The sequence below is a fragment of the Marmota flaviventris genome, chromosome 10 (assembly GCF_047511675.1).
Source record: "Marmota flaviventris isolate mMarFla1 chromosome 10, mMarFla1.hap1, whole genome shotgun sequence".
NCBI lineage: Eukaryota > Metazoa > Chordata > Mammalia > Rodentia > Sciuridae > Marmota > Marmota flaviventris.
The window spans coordinates 2,069,194-2,088,490 of NC_092507.1; the positions used below are offsets into that span (position 1 = coordinate 2,069,194).

Sequence of the window (19,297 nt, forward strand, 5' to 3'; positions counted from 1 at the left end):
GAGAGAGAGTATTTGCTAATCATCTGATACAGGATTCGTATCCAGAATATATTAAAACTCCAAGACTCAAAAACCCCACTCAAAAACACAATCAATAATAGGCAAAGGGCTGAGATGGACATTTCTCTGAAGATGTCCTGCTGGCCGATGAACACCTGAACTGATTCTCAGCCACTAAGTGTTAGGGAACTTGGAAAGCGCAGAGAGGCCCCGCCTCCTCACCCCCAGGACCAGCCCCAGCCCGGGGTGGTGGCCAGCACAGGGCTCTCAACCTGAGCACGGTGCAGACTGGAAGGGTTCTGCTTCCAGAAAGAACAGTGAGTGAGCCTTTCTCTGGAAGAGGCCTTTCCCTCCGTCCCACTCTATTAAAAAACGATAATCACACCCCAGGCGTTAGAAATGCCTCCAGATGGTGGCTTTTCACCAAGGATATCAACCTTTTCATTGAGGCCCCTGATGCAGAGTCAGGTTTAAATAAGGGGCAGCAGGGGTGATGGAGCCGAGGGAGGACGCGGGAGGGAAGCTGACCGCACCACGGTGCGTGCCCTGGGAATGTATCCCGGCGAGGCCACCTGAAGGTCTGGCTCTAAGGCACCAATAAAAGTACATTTTAAAAAAACAAGGATGAAGGTTTTCAAAATCAAACCAGGAGGGGGTGCAGGCGGCTGGCCTGAGGCACTGCCACACCTTGGGACGCCCTGCCGACCACTCCCCAGCTCCCCTTCTCAGGTCCCTTTCCTAATTGCAGAAAATGGAGGCAGATGTGACCTGCCCTGTTTCTATGGAGACATCTGTGATGCCACACATGGCTCCCAGGGTCCGCCCCAGGCAGCGGGTCCCCGCTCAAGGTCAGATTCCCCTGGACACCCCGAGCGGGACTGAGGAGGGTCCCCAGGAGCAGCAGGCCAGCGTTCTGACTCCGGGCGAACTTGGGAAGTTCTGTCCCCCTTCCTGATGCTACCTAAGAAAGAGGGCACGATGACGAGGTGCAGTTTGATGCCTCACCCCCTCGCCAAGGGCCTCATGATCCTGCAGAATGTGTCCAGCCGTGACACCCAGAACCCAGAAGGGAGACAGCTCCGAAACCCGCACAGCCTCAGCAGGTCGGCCCAGGCCATCAGCCGCTACTACCGGGAGATGGTACGGGCCCGGGCAGGAGGACCAGGGCTGCAGGAGCTCAGCCACCTTGGACTGACCCCCCTCCCACTTGCCGCCAGGCCCCGCGTAGCCGTCAGCTGACAGCACTCCACAGATGTGTTGGTGGTGGGTGTCCACAGGCAGATTCCAGGCAGCTTGGCGAGGGGCCTGCTCTCTCCAATCCTGAGCTCAGTAGCTGGGTCAGGCTGGCTCCCCTCTGTAGCCTGGCTCCCACTTCCTCTGGCCAGCCAAGCCCAGAGCAGGAACCCAACCCAGGCCTTGAGACTCCCTTAGGAGCATCTTGAAGAGGAGGGTGAAGGGGGAGCATGGGACATGGGAAGGGGCGTCAGCAGAAGGGCCAGTGGCCTCCTGTGCTGGCAGAGCCTGAAGCAGGCTTGGCGCTTCCTAGACGTGCCCAGGGCTCAGCCCGGGCTGCTTCCGTTGGGGGTCTGCATGGCTTTTGCTGTGACCTAGGTAGCCGGGAAGGGCAGACGGACGCAGTGGGCACCAGGCGGGGCCCCTCACTCAGCAATGGGAGCAGCCTCCTGGGTCTTCTCTCTCACTGACTGCCTCATGTTTCCTATTTTGCCAGAGTGACCTCAAGGACACGGACAGCCCTGATGGCTTTGTGTCCGAAACGGAGGAAATGAGGAGGGCGTTTCTCAGGCGGCCTGGCTGCCCCCAGTTTAGCACCAGGGCCACATCTATATCCCAACTGGGTAAGAACCCCAGCCAGGGCCCTGGTGAAAGCCGCCCCTTCCCCTGCCACCCTTCAGCCTGCGTGGGGCCTTGGCGGCTGCTTTCAGACTCCACTCTGGCACAGGGTGCCCACGCTGGGGCCACGCCGAGACTGAGGGGGTGGGGAGGAGGGTCGAGGACTCTTCTGGGCCGGTTTTCCTTCCCACCTGTCTCCCACCTTCCTGCTCTGCTCTCATGAGCCAGGGTCCCCAACGCTGTGGACAGGGGACAGGGAGGAGGCTGGGGCTGTGGGACTGTCAACAAAGTGGCCCAGGAGACCACAGGTAGCGCATTAGGAGCAATCACCGTGGTGGAGCCCAGCGGCTGTCCTGTCCAAGTCCCCGTGTTCTGATGCAGGGTGCGAGGCTCAGAGGACAGCTGGCAGCTCAGTGGTCAGAGCCAGGCTTCACCCCCGCCCCCTGCTCCCGACCTGGGCGTGTGCAGCCTCCCTTGCTATCCTTCAGGAGGGTGGGCTTGAGGCTCCGTGCCTGTGACCAGCCCTGGGGGACTGTCCATGGTCTCAGCTGGCAGCTGGGCACAAGTAGCAGTTCCTCCTCCTGGGTGTTGTTTCCCCTCCCCAGTGAGAGGAACCCTGAGGTGGGCAGGTCTCTGGGGCTGAGGGTGCCCTCCTGGGCGTGGGTGTGCTCCACGTTCTGCTCCCTGGGCGCTGCCGCTGGCGGGCACTTGACAGCTGTGGTGGCGGAGGCCAGAACCCACCTCTGGTCAACCCCTCCCACCAAGTCACCTTTACCCTGCCCCGTGGTCAACCATCAGGCACCACCGTGGGCTCTGCCTGGGCCTTGGGGAGACGAGGCCGTCTGGGTCACACCTGGCACCCCCCACGCTGCAGGTTCAGGCACTGTGGTCGGTCTGCCCAGGGAGGTATGCGTCAGCCCTGAGACCTGGAGGATGATGGAGGACCCGCTCCTGGACAGGCGGGGCTTGGACACGGGAGTGGACAGTAAGGAGCCCAGAGCCCCTGCCTGCCCTGCTGGGCCTGATCCTCCCCAGGACCGCCTGCTGCTCAGGGGCTCTGGGAGATGACCTCCCAGACAGGCTTTCATCAAGAGTGGACACTGCAGTTTCCAGGAGAGCAGTTCCTTGTCTTTGGCAAAACTGCAGTTGAAAGATTTTGTCCCCAACCTGGGTGGACAGGCCTCATGGGCCTCACTGAGGGGCCCACGGGACACCCCATTCTTGGAGAGAGACCCGTAAGGCACATGTGCACAGATGGAACAGGCTCTCATTTGCCAAAAGACGAAATCCCCACTAAGATGCTTCCCTCTTGCCTGGACTTGAGGAAACAGTCTACAGTGACCAGCTCCTCTGGGGCTGGGGGAGACGGAGAACCTGGGTCCAAGGAGGGTCAGCCTGGGGCCACAGGGCCACATTGGAGGGCCTCCTGGCCTCACCCCCAGCTCTGGTTTCTCTGCCCCCTGTGCGCACTGCAGGGACGGGCGTGGACGTGAGAGCGTCCCTGGGGACACCACTGCCTTCTCAGGTCCGCTTCTTGGGGAGGTGGGTGGACGCTGAGCATGCGGGGATCCTTAGATTTTACCATGGCAGCAGAATCAGGAGACAGGAGCAGGTCACTGGGGAGGTGGCTGCGGGTGGGCGCCATGCCAGGCAAGAGCGTCCCTGCCTGCTCCTCCTCTGCCCCGCCAGGGCGCCTCATTCCCTTCAGTAAGAGCGCCTGTGAGCTCAACCACCTGCAAGGAGGACGAACCCCGGACCCCGAGTCCCGTCACCAGCAGCCCACTCACAGCCCAGAGCTTCCCGAGACAGAGGATGCCCTGGTACATCTCGGTCATCCACGAGAAGGTACTGACCCCATGCCCCTGGCTCTGGGTCCTGACTCCCCAGGAGCCTCTCCCCTCCAGGTCTGCTTAGCCAGGGCAGGCAGGCCCCAGGTGTGTCCCCAGAGGACCTCCAGACCCCTCTTTGGTTGCAACAAATCTGATGCTGACAGGTCCCTTGGCCCCTGTCCGTCCTCACCCAGGGGAACTGCCCCATGTTTAACCCCCAACGCTCTGCAGAGCTGTCACCCCGAAACTCCCCTCTGGAGCCTTCTGAATCACACCTGCAGCACCCGCAGCTCAACAGGCAGATCTGCACCCAGCTCGATTCCCGCCATGTCCTCTTTGTGACATCCATGTCCACGAGAGAGACTGGCTTATGATTTGCGTGTCTTACGATTCTCTGTTGGATTCTGGTGCAAAAGGTATCAGGGTCTCACTGAAAAGTGAGCTCGCGGGCACTTTCCCTTTACCCTCCCAGGCTCGGGAAGATTGTGCCTAAGACTGGTCTCTCTTCTCCCGTAGATTCCAGAGAATTGCCATCGAAGCCATCTGTGCCTGGAGCTTTCTTATAGGAGAGGGTTTTTTTAATGACAAATGTGATTTCTTTACAAGAGACACATTTCATTTGTCCTCCTGTTTTGGTTGGGTGTGTGTTTGAGAAATGTGCCTATTTCGTGTAACTTTTGGACTTTGCCAGAATACAAGGATGACCGATATCTTCCCCGTGGATTCTGCAGGAATAGCATTGTCCGTCATTTTTGTCTGGCATGGTAGTAGGTGAGAGTTCTACCCACTGAGCCATTCCCCAGTCTTTAATTTTTTTTTAAGTTTGAGACAGTGTCTTGCCAAGGTGCCCAGTTGACCTCAAACTTGCAATCCTCTACCTCAGCCTCCAGGGATAGCCTCTTTTTCAAGCCTGACAGTGGTAACTTTCACCTTCTCTTGTCTACATCAGTCGTGCTAGAGGCTGCTCCATTTTAAGTCTTCTGTTAGCATCTGCCCTGTGTTTTGTCAATTTTCTCTCGTGCACAGTTATTTATGTATTGGTACTGGGGGTTGAACCCGGAGGTGCTGTACCATTGAGCCTTATCCCCAGCCCTTTTTATTTTGAGACAAGGTCTCACTCGCCAAGTTGCTGAGGCTGGCCTTGAATTTGTGAGCCTCTTGCCTCAGCCTCCCCAGGTGATGGGATTGTAGACATGTCCACTGCATCTGGCTGTATGTTTAATTTTTATATCATTCATTTTTTTGAATTGATGAAGCATTAAGGAAAGGTACGGAAATGAGTGATAAGATGTTGGGCAGCTTGTGGGAGCACCAGGGGATGAGATTGGGTGGAGGCACCGTGGGACTTAAGAGTCCCAGAAAGTCCAGGTCCAGGATATTCAGGTGACATTTACCCCTGAAACTGTAAATGATGATAGCTTTCATGATTTAAAAAGTGTTTCTACTCTTTGACATAGCAATTCCACTTCTGAGAAATGGCCGGAGGATAGATTATCTAGAGTCACACAGACACGTGTAGAGTACCGTTGGCTGCACTGTTATCATGGACCAACAGTGGGATTTACCAGATAATGCATGTGAACCACCCAGGGGAAGGGCTGCAGGCTGGGTTGCCTCCAGGAGCACAAATGGTAGCATTAGGGTTGCTGTTCTCTCTTCCTATCTGTCTTAGACGAGCTACTCTCATTTGGTGGTGGGAGTCACCTGCACCAGCAAGCTACTCTGTGCAAACCTGGCAGCCCAAGAGGAGATCAGCGCTCTTACCAGTTGTCACTGGGCTAATTTCAGACACGTGCCATGTGTCTAAAACCACCGGGGCCAGAACAACACAATGTGAATCTGCATTATTATTCCCCCCTCTAATGTCTACTTCAGACAGAAAGGAAAGTTGTAGGAATAGCACAGATGATTGGCACACGCCTGTCAAATGTTGCCCAGTGTGCTGAGTTCTTCCCCCCGACCTCCTGTGTCTAACTGGATTGTTGGCTTCCTTCTTCCCTTCCTGTAGGTTAATTTGCATTTCCTGTTCTCAATTCCTGTGTTGGGTACTGGGACCGTGGATCTCCCATTTTCACCCTAATACATGCATTTTAAGGCTATAAATTTGACCTTGATCACAGCTTTAGCTCCCTCCCACGGTTCAAATCGTTTTGTCATTTCCTTCGTGATGTCTTCTTTGCCCATACACTAGATAGAAACGTATCACTGTATTTCCAAATGGTAAAAAGGTTTCAAGTTATTTTTTCCTTCCAGAATATTCGGTCTGGGGTCATTTTCTCCCTGTCTGGAGACTTTCCTTTATCATTGACCAAAGTTCAGATCTGCTGATGACAAACCCTCCCAGCTCCTGTTGGCCTGAAGACATCTTCATTCTTGTCTTTGATTTTGAAGAACTGAAGGAATGGAGATTCTGAGAAGGAGGCTGAGGGCCCCGAGGAGCTCGGGCGTCGCTGGCTAAGTGTGGGGGAAGGCCGGCCTCCTGCATTTCAGTGGGGGAAGCTGGACGAGGCTTTGCTCTCAGGGCAGGCGCCCAGATGATGGGCCACGGAGCCAGCTGCAGGGACGTGCTGCAGCCCTGGGTCTCAGAACTGGGACTCTGGGTGGCCGCCTGCTCCTCCCGGGCGGAGAGGAGCTGTGTCCCTGACTGCCCATGGAGGTGCCTGTCTTTCTGCCCAGGAACACTCCCTGCTGATGCTGGGAGAGGAGATTCGGCGCCTGTCTGAGCTGGAGACGCAGGTCCAGCAGAAAGACCAGGAGATCCTGGCGCTCCAGAGGGAGAAGGAGGTCCTCAGGAGGCAGCTGAAGTGCCTCCTCAGAAGCAAGAGCCAAGAGACACCGGCGTCTGCGGATAGGAAGGTGAGCAGGGGGTGCTGTGAGTGGCAGGGCTGGCCACCTCAGGCCCCCGGCCAGTCCCAGGCCTGCTGGAACGTGGCAGGCCCCCTGGAGCGTGGCCTGGCCTTGGGTTCTGGTGGACAGGCTGGACTCCCGCGGAGACTTAGGCAGGGGTGGGAAGTGGGAGGCGAGCGCTGTGAGCTGGGCCCTTGACTTGCCTTCTCCTGGACAGTCGTGGCACTACCAGGTGGCTTCCCAGCTCATATGTGAGTGAGGCTGAGCCCACCTCTGAAATCTGCAGGCTGGAGGCCACCTTGCCGGTGTGACCCACGCCAGGCTGTGGGTGGCACAGGCAGTGGTTCCTGGGTCGCCCTGACCTGCCTGTGAGCCCCTCTCCCACTTTCTGGCTTTGGACGGCTCTGACCCGGCCTCAGTGTCCTGGACTGTGGGACAGGGGTGGAGACGATGCCAGGTCTGGGCAGAGGACCCATGAGGCAGGTGTGTCGGGTCCTTGGATCTTCCCAAGACTTGACCCTGCCTGAGCTTATGCTGGGGCGGGGAGGAGGCCCGGACCACAGACAAACGCCCGGACTCCTCAGAGCTGCCACATGCAGAAGGCAGGGCCAGGCAGATGGGTTCCCCATCCACCCTCCAGGGCCACTGGGTGTGAGCTGTGGAGTGCCCAGGTGAGCCATGTCAGGGGTGCTGGTCTGCACTGGCCCCTCAACTCCTCCAGATGAGCATGCCTGTCACTCTAGGCCACTTGCCGGTGGCCCAGAGCCCTGCCAGCTACCCGGGACTGCCCATCTGCCGATCACTGCCCTGCTGGGCTGACAGAGCACCCAGTGCCCCCACCCTCTTCTGCCGTCGCCCACGTGGACTGGGTGGGGGCAACTGCAGTCAGGGACCCGCCGTGTCCTGCAGGAGCGGCCCTCGGAGGCTCAGAAGCTGGGGGTACTGAGCATCCTGAAGTCCCTCTACAAGGATGAGGAGGAGCAGGAGCGCTGGGTGCAGGTGCGGGGCAGCGCAGGAGCACTTCCCTTCTCCAGGGCGGCCGGGGTCCGGGCTAAAGGGGCCAGGTCCTGCAATCTCCTGACAGCAGGTGCCACGCTGAGCTGGGGGGCTGGGCCGGGGCTGGGCAGGGGCTGGGGCTTGCCTGGCTGGTGAGCTGCTCCGCAGCAGCTGGGATGAGGTGCCCTGTGAGTGCCCTGCCCAGCCCCCTTCTTCTCCCTCCCCCAATGCAGGAGGAGCACAGCGAGGAGGAGGAGGAGGAGGAGGAGGAGGATGGGGAGAGGGAGGGGGAAGAGGAAGGCCAAGACCAGGGGCCCCCGGTGACCAGGGCAAAGGGCAGCATGGGCAGGATGGGGGCTGTGCCGGAGGAGGGCCCTGAGGGGGAGGAAGAGGACGAGGAAGAGGACGGGGACCAGGAGGAATCGGAGGAACGGAGCTGGGAACTGCGGGAGGGAGAGGGGAGCCCCCCGAGGAAGGCCTACTCCCTGACCGAGTCCTTCGAGGAGGAGCTGATGGCCCAGCTGGAGGAGTACGAGCGCACGCTGGTGGAGTTCCAGAGCGAGCTGGGGGTCACCAGGACCAGATACGCCCTCGCCACAGGTGGCGCGGCCCAGCAAGCCGGCCAGGGGGCGGGCGGGGCAGGGGGTGCAGGGGGCGCAACCCGGGGACGTGGAGTGTCCCCCTGCCAGTCGGACCGTCCCGTGGTGTTCACGCAGGAACCATCACGACACTGCAGCGGCAGGTGGAGTTCCAAGAATCCCAGCTGCGAAAGGTCAACACGGAGAAGGAGCTTCTGCGGAAGGAACTGCAGGAGCGGAAGCAGCAGCTGCAGGCCATGTCCGACAAGGTGGCTGTGCGCTGGCCCAGCCACGGGCGCCCTGGCCCCCCAGCCCTGGTTGGCTCACGTCTGGCGGCTGGTGGAGGCTCCCAGCCTGGGGCGTCTGAGCACTGGCCCAGGGTCACGTGGCTGATGGTGGCAGAGCTGAGATTCCCACCAGGGCCCACATGTCCAGTGGTGGCCCTGCTGCCCTCTGGCCCTGACCATGTGTCTGTCTCTTGCCCCAGGTGCCCTTGGTCACTTCCGGGGTACCCCCTGGACGAGGCCCTCTGTGCTCGGAGAGTGTGTGGTGCGCGGAGCCCCCTTGCTCTTGCGGGGTGCTCTTAGCTCTTCTTCTCCAAGCTCCTGGTGGCACCTCTTTAAAGACTCAGGTTTCTAGTCCCGCAAGTCCCTGCCTCTCGCTGCCCTCCCCCAGCAGCCGCCCGCAAGCGCCCCTGATTCTTCAGGAATCTCGAGTTTTGAGACGGCAGGCTCAGCACCTGCCCCTCGGGTCTTCCTCTCCCCTGCACCCTTTCCACCTTCTCCTCTCAACAGCATCCTGTCACACCAGCCAGCTCTGCCTGGCACCAATGTCACCAGGAGAGTGGCTCATGGTCCCCAAGTCACCGAAACCAGAGTTTTGAAAACAGCCTCAGGGCTGAGCGCCGCAGTTTGAGCCTCCGCCCCACACGTGCTCCTTCTTGATCTCCCTCCTTCCTGGTGCAGAGGTGCTCCGGGGCTTTCCGGCAGGGTGCAGGCAGAAGGCCTGGGGACACAGAGTGCCTGCGTCCCACTCTGGTGTCAGATGGCTTGGTGGGCCGCAGGTCCAGCTGGGAAACGGCACCCTTGAGCCCTGCAAATGCTGTGCCTGTGGCCTTCCAGCCCAGGCTGCTGCGGGGAGGCCCAGGCTGGCGACCCGTCTCCTCTGGGTGCCACTCCAGCAGTGGAGGGCCGGAGCTGCCCCTTGGCCGGGTGTCCGGGCCTCACAGGCCGGGCCTCTCTTGGCCCACTCCCAGGCCTCGGTGGCCGTCAGGAAAGCTGGCCCTCCTGCCCTCGGTTCCGGATCTTTCTGCTGTTTGTTTTCTCTGAGGCTTCTCTGGCAGAGTGGTGTCCCTCGGGGAGCTTCGAAGGGCAGAGTCCTTTCAGGTCGTGCTTTTGGTTTGGTCAGCTTCCCTGCAAGCTGGGAAAGGCACCAGGGTCTTCTCTAGAAGGCCAAGGCCCTGGGGCGGGGTGGGGGAGGCAGCCGGCTGCACCACTTCCCACCCACTCAAGCAGGTGGCCTCTCCAGCCTGAGGCCAGCCGCCTCTGTCAGGGTGGATGAAGGTAGAAACCTCACCCCTTGAGGCTGGGAACAGGGGTGGGGCTGAGTTTCTGAAGTAACTAGTCCCAGCCTCGGGGCCGCTGCCTTCCTGAAGCCTAGGAGCTTGTGGGTGAGCCGGGAAGTTTGCGGTTGGCCCTGTGGGCGGCTTAGGTCCCGCAAGTCGACACCGCCAGGCCTCTCAGGTGCTCTCAGGCGCTTCCTCCTCCTCTGTCGCTTTAGGGAGCTGGGGAAGGAGGCAGCGGGAGCCAGGGCTCCGCCTCTCCCCTCGGCCCGAGCATCCCAGGCCAAGCCTCTGTCTGCCTTCCAGTTCTCCAGCCTCCGGGAAGAGAAGAAGCACCAGGAGATGATGGGGCTCATCCAGAAGGACAACCTCGTCCTCCGAGAGGTGCCAGCCTGGGTGGTGTGGAAGGGCGGGCCGGGGGGCTTGTCCTTGCTCTTGGTTGGCCGAGCCTGGGCCTCTTTATTCAGGCAGCACCACCCCACACGCCCCAGGCCTCCGATCCGCACGGGGGGGGGGTGGGGGGGTGGGGGGGGGTGGCCCTTGCGATGGCTGGCTCTGGGGTGGGAGGGAGGAAGCAGGCCGACGTCTCCAGCTGTTGGAGGAAACCAGTGGGGACCAGACGGGAGCACCTGGGCCGGATGGTGACTCCTGTCCTCCCTGGCTCCTCCCAGCGGGTGTCAGAGCTGGAGGCAGAGCTCACCAAACGTGACCTGGCCATCACGGAGCTGAGCACCAAGGTGGGCGAGCTGCAGGCGCAGACTGAGCGGGACCAGGACCACCGGCAGCGATGGAAGCAGCTGCACGAGGAGCTGCAGAGCAGGAATGAGATGGTGCGGCAGGCAGAGCAGGCGACCCACGTGGCCCTGGAGAGCGCCCAGTCCAGGGTATGCAGCCGTCCTCCCAGGCCTGGCCCGCCCAGGGAGACTGTGCACCAAGTGGGCAGGGGTGGGCCTGGGTCCACCTGGGATCCCAGGACCCAGGGAAAGCTGCCGCTTAGGCTGTGGCGGAGGAGGGAGCAGGCGGTCTGGAGCACCCGCAGGCGGCCTCACTCAGCAGGGAGTGGGCCTTGGGTTGGGCTAGGAAGGTGCAGAAGGACTTGGTAAGCGAACCAGGCAGGAGAGGGCCCAGCCAGCACTGCTCTGTTAACGTCCTTTGACTCGTTCAACAAAGCTGTGAAGTGGACCTGCTCACTGTCCTCGCTTCACAGAGGTGTGGCCTGAAGCAGGGAGGATGGGTGAGCCACACCTGCTGTGGTGCTGGGGCCTGAACCTGCTGTCTCACCTGGGGGCTGCGCTCAGCCCGGAGGTCATGAGCACAGCACGGGATGGGTGCACCTGCCAGAGAGGGACCCAGAGCCCATCTTGATTTAGGATCCAAACTCAGCAACAGGAAAGGTCTCACACACACACACACACACACACACACAAGGGCTTTTGAAGTGACAGTTTCCTTCCCCATCCACCCTCCAGGCAAGTCCACTCTATCCAACTCTGTTCCCTTCCTGTTCAGGCCAGCCTCTCCCATTGGCCTGGACAGCACCATTGAGGCCCTCACACTCCACCTCTTTTAGAAATCCAGCCCCACCCTTGTCACCTACCAACTCACAAGGACTTGGTAGAGTGTGGAATGCTGTGTAGATAAAAATTCTGTGAGACTGGGGTCCCCAGGACACCGTGCTGCCGTGGAGCATGCCCTGGATGACCAATAGTGCTGAACAAATGGAAGTACTCCTGGTACAGAGAAGTCCCTTGTCCCCTCGGTCCTCTAGCCCCTAGCATGGTGCTGGGGATAGAATGGGGGTACAAATGTTGGAAAGAGCAGGATCCCCCTCCCCTCGAGGCCCAGGGGCTCACAACATTCCGGCTGTTGCTTAAACTGCCCAACAGGCAAACAGACATGATGACACTCCCTGGCACTCCAGGCCCCTGGCTCTCGGTGGCATCCTGCAGTGTCAGGGATTCTGGACACAGGGGTTCACGGAGTTGCCCTTGTAGCTGCAGCTGGGGACCCTGCCTGAGGCTGGCAGGATGCTGCACAGCTCATTCTGGTCTGGCGGGAGGCATGGGGGCGGTGGCTGCCAGCGTGCAGGATGCTCACGGCAGGGAGAGACCAGAATACTTCCTCTGCAGGGCCTGGCTGAAGGCTGCTCCACAGCACGATGCCTCGGGCCGTGAGGAACAGGAGGAGGGCCATGCGTGCTGGTGGGGAGGGGTCCCAGACCAGGTCAGTTGTTAAGTGCCCAAATCCAGGGCCAACCATGCTCAGGGGAAGGCCTGCTGGACTCCTGGAGAGTGTCCTTGAGGGCCAGGAGTGGGCTGGCTGGAGCTCCCCTGCAGGGTCAGGAGATGAGGCTGCGGCTGTATGCAGCTCTGAACTATATCTAACTCAGTGCACGTTTTACTTTTTCCAATTTAAAGACAGGCAAAAAGTTGGAGTGGCAGAAACTTTTGGTCTTGACGCTGGGCTGCCCAGGGTCGTGGATTTGATCTGGTACCTCTGAACCTGGGGCAGGCACGTGACCTCAGGCCCATTTCCAGCTCCTAACACCATGCATAGGGAGGGCAGGACGTGCCTTCCTGGCCTGTAGGACTCAGGGCATGGCACAGCCAACGCACAAAGCATCTTTCTGGAGCAAAGAGTGATGGTATCCTCCCTCTGGTGGCAGCTTGAGAGACTGAGGGGTAAGATCATCCAGGCCACCTTCAATGTCAGCGGGATCAAGTCCTTGGCCACTGAGATCTCTGACAACCACATCCTGGAGGCCCTGCAGGTACTCTCTAGTATTCTCTGACTCTCCTTCCTCCAAGAGCTGCAGCTGGGGTGGGGGGAGGAACCTGGGTTGGATTTGGGGGCTCTGTCACCCTGGCTGTGCACCCGTCACCATGGCCCCAGGACCATGCTTTCCTGAGCAGAGGGTACCAGACCCTCCCTAGGGGGGCCATGCCACAGAGCTGGTGAGTCTGGGCTGTTCTCAGCCAAAAGAGGCAGGGTATTGGTGACTGGCGGCTGCAGCACCCACAGCGCCTCCTGACGACCACACGCAGGGTCTAGCTGCTGCATCACGGGGCCACTTTGCTTGGCTCAGGCTCCTTGGTGGAGGATTCCCTTCTGCTGGACACTAGAACAGACCTCTGAGCCAGGACCCTCTCCCTCCCAGCCTCAGCCTTGAAGCTCACTGACTTGAGGCCCCTAAGCAGGGGCTCAGAGGGGCAGGGGCTGCAGCAGAAGTAATGCAGGCTGCGGTGCATTGGCTGGAGCAGTCACCACCCACTCAGTGGTGGCCAGGCTGTGGGCCACTCTTGGGCTCCCTGGGCCACTGGGGCTTCGCTCTGTAACGGGGAAGTGCACCCCCACCTTCAGGATACGGTGGGACCCAGAGCTCTGGGGTCTCTGAGCACCCGAGGCTGAGCTGGGTGTCACTTCTCACTCACAGCCACTTCTGTTCCCAACACCCATAGCTCCTCCACGGTGTTGCCCTTTGAGCCCAGCACACACCCATGCGTCCCAGCGGCCAGGTCCTCTGCCTCTGCAGTGTGGGGGGTCTGGTCAGTAATGCTGCTGTAAGCAGGAATAGAGGGGAGAGGTCAGTGGCCTGGCTCCTGTTGGTCGGGGAGGGAGCACCCAGGGCCTGATGTGCTGACAGCCAGGGCCGAGGAGGGCTGGGAGGGGGACAGGGACTTTCCCTTGACCCAGTGCTACACAGACAGAAAGGACCTGAGAGACAGATGTCCCTTCTAGTCTCTGGGAGGCTGGGCTCCTCACACTCTTGGGCGGAAGGGGTGAATGGGCGTGGGCTTCGCGATGAGCCAACCCAGGAGCTGATGGTGGGAGTCTACTCCTGCCCTGCCCCTGCCCCTCCTGTCCGCCCCCGTCCGCCCAGGCTGGACACCAGCTGCTAGAGTCCTACACCACAGGAACTGGCCGAGGGCACCAGCAGAGGTTGTTGCACACACTTGCACACCACTGCTCTAGCCAGCCTCCAGGGGAGGACGGGGCAGTGTCCAGCAGCCCACAGGGCCTGGGCAGAGGCTGTAAGGCCAGGTGGGGAACAGGGAAGACCACCTGCCCATGTACTTCCTGTCCAGAGGATCATCTCGGAGAGGAGCGACTACTACCACCAGCTGAAGCAGAAGGGGGTCAGAGTGCCCCCGCTGCAGCAGTCAGAGATCATGCTCACCAAGCCCACGAGGGTCACCTCCAAATAAGCCCAGCAGCGGCCCAGGGCAGTGAGCCCTCAGAGGCCAGGACCCGGGGATGGGGGGCGGGTACCTGCTCTGATTCAGAATTAAACCCTGGTGCCAGCCTTGGTCTCCTCTCTTCCTTCCCTGCTGCCCCGTGTGGCTAGTCTCCTCCACCCTGGGCTCATGGTCCGCACGCCAGCACTCACCCCTAGGACCTTCTTGGGGAGGCTCACACTAAGCAAGCCCCCCCCCCCCACGCCCCCGTGCCTCCTGCCCTCAGGCTGACCCCTCCCCTTCTCTGTAGCACCCACTTCTCAGCCATCAAGGGCCTGCTATCTCCATGGGCGCAGGTGTCTGGGCCACTTCCTTGGTGGCTGGGGTGGGGGTTTTAGAACTCCTCCCATCCCTCCGCTCCTGGACTTCTGGTTTCGGGAGGCCGCCGGGCCGCGGGAGGACCAGGTGCCCTCTGCGGCGGCGCAGCAAGAGCCCGACCTGAGCCCCTCCCACGTCCGCCCCTCCCGGCCCGCCCCTCTGGGCTCGGCTCCGCCCCTCCCGGCCCGCCCCTCTGACTCGGCTCCGCCCCTCCCGGCCCGCCCCTCACACTCTTGGGCGGAAGGGGTGAATGGGCGTGGGCTTCGCGATGAGCCAACCCAGGAGCTGATGGTGGGAGTCTACTCCTGCCCTGCCCCTGCCCCTCCTGTCCGCCCCCGTCCGCCCAGGCTGGACACCAGCTGCTAGAGTCCTACACCACAGGAACTGGCCGACTCGGGGGCGGACTCGGCTCCGCCCCTCCCGGCCCGCCCCTCTGGACTCGGCTCCGCCCCTCCCGGCCCGCCCCTCTGGGCTCGGCTCCGCCCCTCCCGGCCCGCCCCTCTGGACTCGGCCCCGCCCCGCCCCGGCCAGGCCGAGAAGCCTCCCGCCGAGCGCGCAGCAGCCCTGGTGCCGGGCGCAGGTGAGACGTGGGGGATCAAGTTGCAGAGCCCGGTGCGGACGAGGGAGGGAGCGGGCCTGACTGCGCGCCCCCGGCCCTCCGAGGCCCTCCAAGGCCTCGGCCTCGGCCTCCCTGGCCTGAGGATCGCTGTGCACGTGGAGGGCAGACCTGGCCCCACCGCGGACTGTCTGTCGGGCCTCAACTCCTGCCCAGCTCTTGGTGGCGCTTGGGGACAACTTCAGGGACAGTGACTCCCTAGCAGGGTCCCTCTCCTCTTCTCTGTTTTATTTAAGGCTGGACACATCAACTCGCACCCAGAGGTGGGAACCACTGGCCAGGCCCTGACCAGTTTTTTGTACCCAAGAGGCTTCAGCCCCACCAGGACGTGCCCTTTGTAAGTGTGGGGTCTTCAGAGGTGCTTTGGGGGACCAGTCTAACTTTTGCAGGTGCTGCACGGAGGACTTCCTGTGCTCGCTCCTGCCCCACCAGCTGGTGGAACCTCTTGAGGCCCCAGGGCTTGACAGAGGCCCCTGATAGGCTTCTCTGGCTCTCCCTGTGCCTGTGGGGACAGACACCCAGTGAGGGAAGCCCTCCAGAACCCCGCCTATCGGCAGCTGGTGGCTGTGTCCAGTCAAGATGACCTGGGAGCCACGTGTCCTGCACCAGTCAGCAAATAACAGGATCCTACTATTCCAGGATGGAATCTACTGCTGGGGTGGTTGGGTGTGTGTGTGTGCACTCTTCTGGGCACCCAGAGAAGCCTGAGTGGGCAGGTGGGGTGGCTGTGGAGGTAGCACTCTCCCTGCTAGTGTTGCAGGGTAGCTGCTACAGCTCCAGCCATCACATCAAGGGAGGAAGAAGATGGCTGTTAATTTCACAAAAGCAAAAGCCCCCCCCCCACCCCCCCAGGATTTTGCCTGCCCCTGGCGACCAGGGCTGTTAAGCTGATCAACCCAGATGTGCTCATGACATCTGGGGCTGGAGCAAGAACATGGCTGCCTGAAACAAGACTGATTCTGCCCACTAGGAGTAAGGCATGAGCGTAGGACCACAACCCCTCTGCCTGACACATTTCAGAAAGCAGAACTGGCACTCCAGTGACATCTGGCCCCTGTGGGTCTGAGCGTCAGCCCCAGCAGAGTTCCCACCTGAAGGCTTGGAGGCTTTGGGGACTGGACAGCTGGGTATTCCGAGGCTTGGGGCTGACTCCTCATGGGACAGCAGCCTCAGGGCAGCCCAGAGAAGGTTGAGCGTTCCCACTGTAGGGCCCTCAGCTGCTGTGCACCCAGGTTACCTAGCACCCCACTTAGGTAGGTAACAGAAGGTCAGAGCAGGCCAGCCGGGTGCTCTGTGAAGTGCCCGCAGGCCCCCCACTTCAGTCCCAGCCCTCCTCCCTGTCTCTGGGGCACAGGACGGGGCTGAGTGCTGGAGGGCAAGACAGTCCTGCAGAAGGCAGAGCTGCAGGAGCTGGGTGGCCTGCTCCAGCACCCAGCCGTCCCTCCACCCTCTGACCTGCCAGGGCTCTTGGAGCCCCTGGACCCCCAAGCCTGGCAGAGGGTGGGGGAAGGCAGAGGACACAGCTGCTGTCCTGCCTGAGGCTACTAGGCCTCCTCCCCCACAGCCTGGCTGTACCAGCCACGGCCCTTGCTCCATCCCTTTCCTAGCCAGCCTCTCCAGAGGTCAGCCCTGGGGCCTTATCTGGCAGGGCTGGGAGACAGTTATCAGCCACAGGAGCTGGCCGTGGTGTCCTCATCCCTGAGGGCAGCACCAGCTGTGCTGGTCTCCCTTGATAGATGCACTGTGGAGGCCAGGCCCCAACGCCCCAGGGGGCCCTTCTGGGAGGAAACAGGGCCCACATTCCTGAGGGCAGGGCTGGGCAGCCTCTCAGCCTCCTGGGTTGGAATTCCTGCTTGGCCTAGCCCTCCCCATGTGACCCTGGGCAAGTTACTAAACTACCCTGACAGGTCAGGTGAGACCAGCCCATCTAGTGTCCCTCTTCCCTGCAGAAAGACCATCCCTAACTGCAGCCCAGACAAGGCCTGGCCACTGCCCTGCAGGGGCTGTGCACCTCCGGCCCAGCTTAGGCACCACAGCATGCAGCCCCACGAGAGCAGTGTCCACTACAGCAAGTGGGACGACAGCAGCAGGGACGAGGTCAGCATGGCTGCTGTGTCCAGCACAGAAGAGGCCTCCTGTGGCAGGAGGTGAGAGGCTCTGGGAGAAGGCTCCTCCCACCTGTCCATTCACGTGCCCACAGCCCTGGGCCTTCCACTGGGTGGGCTCTTGGGATGGGGCATCTCCCGGCTTTAGCAGAGTACCCAGGCCTCCCTTCACCTGGCCCTCCTGACGCTGGCCACCCTCCCTCAGGTCCTCCTCCCCTCCCTCCCCCAGCTCGCTTGGGTGGCCCCTCCAGGGCTGGCCTGGGGCTCACCTCCCAGTGGTTCTCACCCTAGGGTCGCCCAGAAGCTGTGCTCAGGCAGGCTGGGGATTGCCATGAAGGTGCTGGGCGGAGTGGCCCTCTTCTGGGTCACCTTCATCCTGGGCTATGTCACAGGCTACTACGTGCACAAGTGCAAATAAAGGCTGCCCCCCTCGCAGCCAGGCTGACCACAAACGCCGGGGATCTTGGGCTTGGAGGGACAGAACCCTTCGTGGACATGGACCTGAAGGCACAGGGACACAGACCTAGGGGCAGAGCCAGCTCATAGGCATCCTGGCATAGGAAAATGCTAGTGTGCATGGTTGTCACGGACCCCACCCAGGAGTGCCCAGGTGGACAGCTGAGGATGCATGTGCCACGCGGCCCCAGCACATGGGCCACGTCCCTCACAGGCAGCTACCCAGGGGCACACAGAGCTGGAGACTGGGCCCTGTCAGCCTGGCCAAATCCCCAGAGTTCCCTGGGCAGCTGTCCTCCCTAGCTAAGGGCTTCCCTCGTCAAGACCAGGGTGGGGGTGCTTTCTAGAGACCATGGGGGTCCTCCCATGGGGAAGTGCAGACGCATGGCCCTGTGCTCTCTGGGCCTGACTCCTGGTTTGCAAGGAGGCTCTGACAAGGACGGTGGCCCCCTGTGCACCTGTCCTGAGGGGTGGAGACCAGCCCCAGAGGCTTCCTGTGTAGAGTGGGGTGGGCCCCTCAGCAAACAAGGTCCCTGTTGGGCAACCCAGCTCCCAGGGCAGCTGCGGGAGGATGGTGGTGGTGTGCCCACCGGCTGGCTTCGCCCCAGCAGGGCCTGCTTCTTTCCAGTGCTTGGTGTGGCCAGGAACCTGGCACAGAGCAGTCATCACAGGTCTGCTGGACCAACAGCAGGAGGCACCGCCTGGCCAGGCATGACTCGCGGCCAGGACTGTGTGGAGGACCTGCTTCTCTTGCTGCGCCTTCTTGCTACCATCCTGTCTGGCTCTTGGCCTTGAAATGTGTCCCGTCCTGGATGAATCCTCTTGTAGGGATACAGGGGCAGGCCTGAGCCCAGGATGTGGCTGGTCCTATTCCGTCCACCTGACACATGGGCCAGGCCCCGGCTGCTCTGGGGCCTGCTGCCCACCTTGAGAACCTTCGTCCCTCCTGGTACCTGCTCCTGCTTCCTGGGCTGTGTGCTCTGCCAGTGTGTGCCACCAAGGGCGCTGCCAGAAGCGTCCCTGCAGGAAAGTGGTCTCACCTGCCCGGGCTGAGAGTGGGAGACAATGAGCACCTACGGGCTTGTGGTCAGGGAATCAGAAGGCTGAGGCCCTGCCAACCTCCAGGCTGGACCCCCCACCCCCCAAACTCCTAAAACCAGAGGGGCCCGGCCAAGCTGGGCAGGAGGGAGACCTTGCCCAGCTTTGGGGAGGGCCGGTGCAGCTGGTCTCCCTGCTCTCCCATGCCCCTTGCTAGGGCTCTGAGGAACGGGTGAGGCTCTTCCACAGGCCTCTCCAGGCAATGACCCTCCGACGGGAGCCTGCAGCAGTCCACTCCAGTGGCCCTGGGCCTCAGCTCCAAGAGACCCCCGGCCATACCCAGTGCTGCCTGGCTGCACGCTGGGGAGGAGAGGCAGCAGCTGGAGGCTCTCCCTGGAGCCCTGTGGCAAGGGGCACAGGCTGCTGGGTCAGTACTCTGCTCCAGAGGTCTGGGGTGGGCCAGGGCTGTTGGCCCTGGGCAGGAGTAGTGTGCAGATGGTGCCAGGAGGGACAGCCCATGGGCAGGTGCCTTCCTTGCAACAGGGGACCAACTGGGAACCAAAGGAAGGGCAGCAACGGGGCTTCGCTAGCTGGCCCAGCCCTGCGCCCCAAAGCCAGTCCCATGGCCCTAGCTCACCCTCTGGCAGCCCTGACACTCAGCCTAGGGACTCCAGCCAGCACCCTGGTGCCCACAGCCTCACCGGGCCACCTCCATAAGTGACCCCAGGCTCCAGGCCCTCCCTGACCCTTGTGGTCATGAATTTGGGTTCTGGGGCTTTATGGTCCTCGGAGGGTTGGGAGAGCATGACAGGACCCTGCAGAGCAGTCCCTCTGCCCCCTCCTGGAAGATCTGCTGGACTGGCCCGA

The 19,297-nt window shown here is 61.4% G+C and overlaps 2 protein-coding genes across 2 annotated transcripts; both read left to right on the forward strand.

Moving 5' to 3' along the window:
• The first annotated feature begins 978 nt into the window (after window positions 1-978).
• Window positions 979-14,042, forward strand: Ccdc27 (coiled-coil domain containing 27). The gene is given in 13 exon segments (XM_027947441.2): window positions 979-1,140; window positions 1,730-1,856; window positions 2,726-2,836; window positions 3,541-3,586; window positions 3,588-3,696; window positions 6,387-6,536; window positions 7,437-7,526; window positions 7,757-8,123; window positions 8,240-8,370; window positions 9,969-10,046; window positions 10,334-10,546; window positions 12,328-12,432; window positions 13,748-14,042. Coding segments are annotated over 13 exon segments (1,809 nt in total). The 3' UTR covers window positions 13,868-14,042.
• A 649-nt stretch (window positions 14,043-14,691) lies between these two features.
• Smim1 (small integral membrane protein 1 (Vel blood group)) lies at window positions 14,692-17,371 on the forward strand. Its single transcript, XM_027947737.3, has 4 exons — window positions 14,692-14,795; window positions 15,068-15,168; window positions 16,781-16,978; window positions 17,228-17,371. Exons 3-4 carry the CDS (start codon window positions 16,869-16,871, stop codon window positions 17,352-17,354), a joined length of 237 nt encoding a protein of 78 aa, XP_027803538.1. The 5' UTR covers window positions 14,692-14,795; window positions 15,068-15,168; window positions 16,781-16,868; the 3' UTR covers window positions 17,355-17,371.
• Window positions 17,372-19,297: the final 1,926 nt, after the last annotated feature.

Excerpts from the sequence above, each read along its gene's own strand:
- Smim1 (XM_027947737.3), top strand. The coding sequence starts at position 16,869 with ATGCAGCCCCACGAGAGCAGTGTCCACTACAGCAAGTGGGACGACAGC. Across the intron at positions 16,979-17,227 it reads GAGGCCTCCTGTGGCAGGAG|GGTCGCCCAGAAGCTGTGCT; the intron begins GTGAGAGGCTCT and ends TTCTCACCCTAG.